The sequence below is a fragment of the Ailuropoda melanoleuca genome, chromosome 7 (genome assembly GCF_002007445.2).
Source record: "Ailuropoda melanoleuca isolate Jingjing chromosome 7, ASM200744v2, whole genome shotgun sequence".
Taxonomy (NCBI): Eukaryota; Metazoa; Chordata; class Mammalia; order Carnivora; family Ursidae; genus Ailuropoda; species Ailuropoda melanoleuca.
In genome coordinates, this window is record NC_048224.1 from 61309728 (window position 1) to 61313021 (window position 3294).

At 41.2% G+C, this 3294-nt stretch overlaps 1 protein-coding gene across 6 annotated transcripts in view; it reads right to left on the minus strand.

The window, feature by feature from the left end:
• Positions 1–3294, minus strand: part of CENPJ (centromere protein J) — a 52810-nt gene that overhangs the window by 28004 nt on the left and 21512 nt on the right. For all 6 annotated transcript variants that reach the window (XR_004626660.1, XM_011232891.3, XM_034664934.1 and 3 more), the window contains one exon: positions 1523–1688. Coding sequence is in view for 5 of the 6 variants with exons in the window: in XM_011232891.3 (XP_011231193.2) it covers positions 1523–1688 (166 nt within the window). In the remaining variant the exon portion in view is untranslated. The remainder of the gene's footprint in view (positions 1–1522; positions 1689–3294) is intronic.

Below are 3294 nucleotides of genomic sequence, written 5' to 3' on the forward strand. Positions count from 1 at the left end.
CCTTTTTTTTTTTTTTTTTTTTAAGTAGGCTCCACACCCAGTATGGAGCCCAACGCAGGGCTTGAACTCACAATCCTGAGATCAAGACCTGAGCTGAGAAAATGAGTTGGACGCTTAACCAATTGAGCCATCCAGGCACCCCAAAAATATTAGTATCTAAAATATGGAAGAGTCTGCATTTTATGCCATAAACAATGGAGAGCCATTTAAAATTTTTTGTTTTATAAACTACAGTTTTACTTGTTTTTTCTTTTTTTTTTTTAAGATTTTATTTATTTATTTATTTGAGAGAGAGAGAGAAAGAGAGGGAGTGAGTGAGAGAGCAGGAGCAAGGGGAAGGGTCAGAGACAGAGGGAGAAGCAGACTCCCCGCTGAGCAAGGAGCCCAACATAGGGCTCAATCCCAAGACTCCAGGATCATGACCTGAGCCAAAGGCAGATAGATGCTTAACAGACTGAGCCACCCAGGCACCCCTGAAGTATTACCTGTAATGAAGTTCAGTATGTCCATGTTTCTTTATACCTAGTTCTTTGTGTCCTCTCTTAGAAATATTTGCATATGCCAATGTCACAAATATATTCACCTATGTTTTTTTCTAGAAAGTTTACAGTTTTAACTAGAAATGCATTAGTTATTTTTATGTATTTATTTTAGAGATTTATTCTTATTTTAGAGAGAAAGAAAGAGAACATGGGGGGAGGGGTAGAGGGAGATGGAGAGAGAAACTGGAGCAGATTTCATGCAAAGTACGGAGCCTGATGTGGGGCTCAATCTCAGGACCTGATCCAAAACCAAGAGTCGGGATGCTTAACCAACTGAGCCACCCAGGTGCCCCTGCAGTAGTTATTTTTAAGTACTACATTCCTCTGATTATGGCCATTCTAACTTTGAAATGAACGGGACTGATTATTTGGCTTATCAATTGATAAATTTTAAAATTAAACATCCAGTTAGTATAGGGGCCTTAAATTTGTATAAATGAATAGAAGTAACAGTATTTGGTGTAAGGGGTGTCAATCAGATCAACACAACATGGTGCTGGTGAATTCCCAACTCTTGGCTTATTAATTTATCCATCGCGCATTACTGTAGTCTTTTTTTTTTCTTTTTGGAAGCCTTTAGTAAGAAAGGAACTGATATATTTTACTCTAAAAGTCAGACTACAAAAAATGTTCCTTGTGCTGTCTCAGACAGATTACTTACTGAGTCAATGGATGATTAATATATTGATACCCAGGGGCCCCTGGGTGGCTCAGCTGGTTAAGCATCTGACTCTGGATTTCAGCTCAGATCATGTTCTCGAGGTCCTGAAATCGAGGCCCAAGTTGGGCTCCACGCTCAGCAGTGAGTCTGCTTAAGGAATCTCGTCCTCTCCCTCTGCTCCTCTCTCTGCTCTCAAATAAAATAAATAAATCTTCTTTAAAACTGTTTTTCTCTTTGACACATCATATAACTCCTGAGATTCTTATAAAATTGTCATCCTTACTAACTTACATAAGTATAACATAAAGAACTGGCATACCTGTATTTCTTCACGTTCTTTTTTATCTGGAAAAGTTCTCACAACTGTAGTATACTTTTCAAAAACTTTGCGTTCCTTTTGTAGCTTCCTCATTTCCTCCTTTTTAAACTCTTCTATTCGAGCCAATTCTTTTGCTTTCTGTTGTTCAAAGTCTGTAATTTCTTTCCTAAAATGACCAAACCATGTTATCATTTAAAGGGAGAATCTTAATCCACATGTGGTACAAAATGGAACATCAGTGACAGCCTGGAATGGAGGAGCTGCTTGTCTTGCTGAATCCGGTCTTCAACCCACAGTACTGATATAACTGTCAGTTAACTCCATGAAGCATTCTTCCAGCAAATATTCATTGAGCACCTACTATGAATCAAGCACTACCTTTGATACTGGAGAAACCACGTGAAAAAAAACGAACATCCTTACTCCCCTGGAGCTTCTCATTCTAATGGAAGAGACAGACAATAACAAGACAAAAAAATATATATAGCACATTAGAAGGCAAAAAAATAATGCAAGAAATGAGGGTGGGAACTATCAGGGCGACTGAAATTATGGATGGGGTCATTTTGCTGAGATAATATTTTAAGTAAAATCTGAAGGAACTTAGAGAACAGCCATAAAGATATCTGGACAAAACAGCTCAGAAACAGGGAACACCACATCCAAAAGCCCTGAGGTAGGAATATGGCTGATGCAGTCAGAGATCAGCCAGGAGGCCTGGGTGGATAAAACAAAGAGCATGAGACAGAAAAGTAGGAAAAAGTGTCAAAAAACAAATAAAACAGACGGACAAATGAATTAGGGTCTTATAGACCAGTGTCAGGACTTTGGTGTCCTAGCTTAGGAGAATGTTGATCAGAGGAACTATCATAACTTAGGTGCGTTCTGATGCTCTGTTAAGAGCATAGTGACATATCAAGATGGTGGAACAGGAGGTCCCCAGCTCCCATCTCCCTACACAAACAACAATTTCAGCCATACAGATAAAAGCACTTTTGTGGGATCTCTACCATCCAGGTAGAAGGTTGAGAAACCACAAGCCCATCTGCCAAAGGACCCAGGAGGAGCCACACCCATCTGTGTCCCTGGTAATAGGCCCACAGACCTCAGTCATGACTATGAAATCTGAAATAGTCCTGTAACCTGGCTCTGGCCTTACTGTATTGTGGTACTGGAGGCAGCCCTGCTCACCCAGGGACCCAGCAGGAGGACACTATGGGGCCCAGCAGGAGGATGCTCAAAAACCTGGCAGAAGCCACACCCATTCTCACCCCTGGTAACAGACTGACTGTCTGCACACTCAACAGCAGATCTGGAAGCAGCCCCATGACTAGCTCCAGCACTGCTGGACTGTGGTCCTACAAGCAGTCCTGTCCAACTGGGGATCTAGTAGGAACCACATCCACCAACCCCTGTTAAGAAACCGATGAATTATGGACTCCAGCGTGGATTCGGCAGTAGCCACACTACAATCCCATTCAACTGTGATCCTAGAATCAGGCTATCAGTCCAGGGATCCAGTTAGAAAAGGTCTTTACCTGCCAAAACTGGTCTGTAAAGACAGAGTTTTCTGCCCTTTCAAATGCAAAAATGTCAACACAAGGCTACACAAGAATCAGGCAAATGTGACACCACCAAAGGAAACTAATAAAACTCCAGCAACCAATCCCAAAGAAATGCAGATCTAAGAACTGCCTGACAAAGAATTCAAAATAACTGTTTTAAAGCAGCTCAGCACTGTTGAAAAGGAAAAACAAAGCTGGGGGCATCAC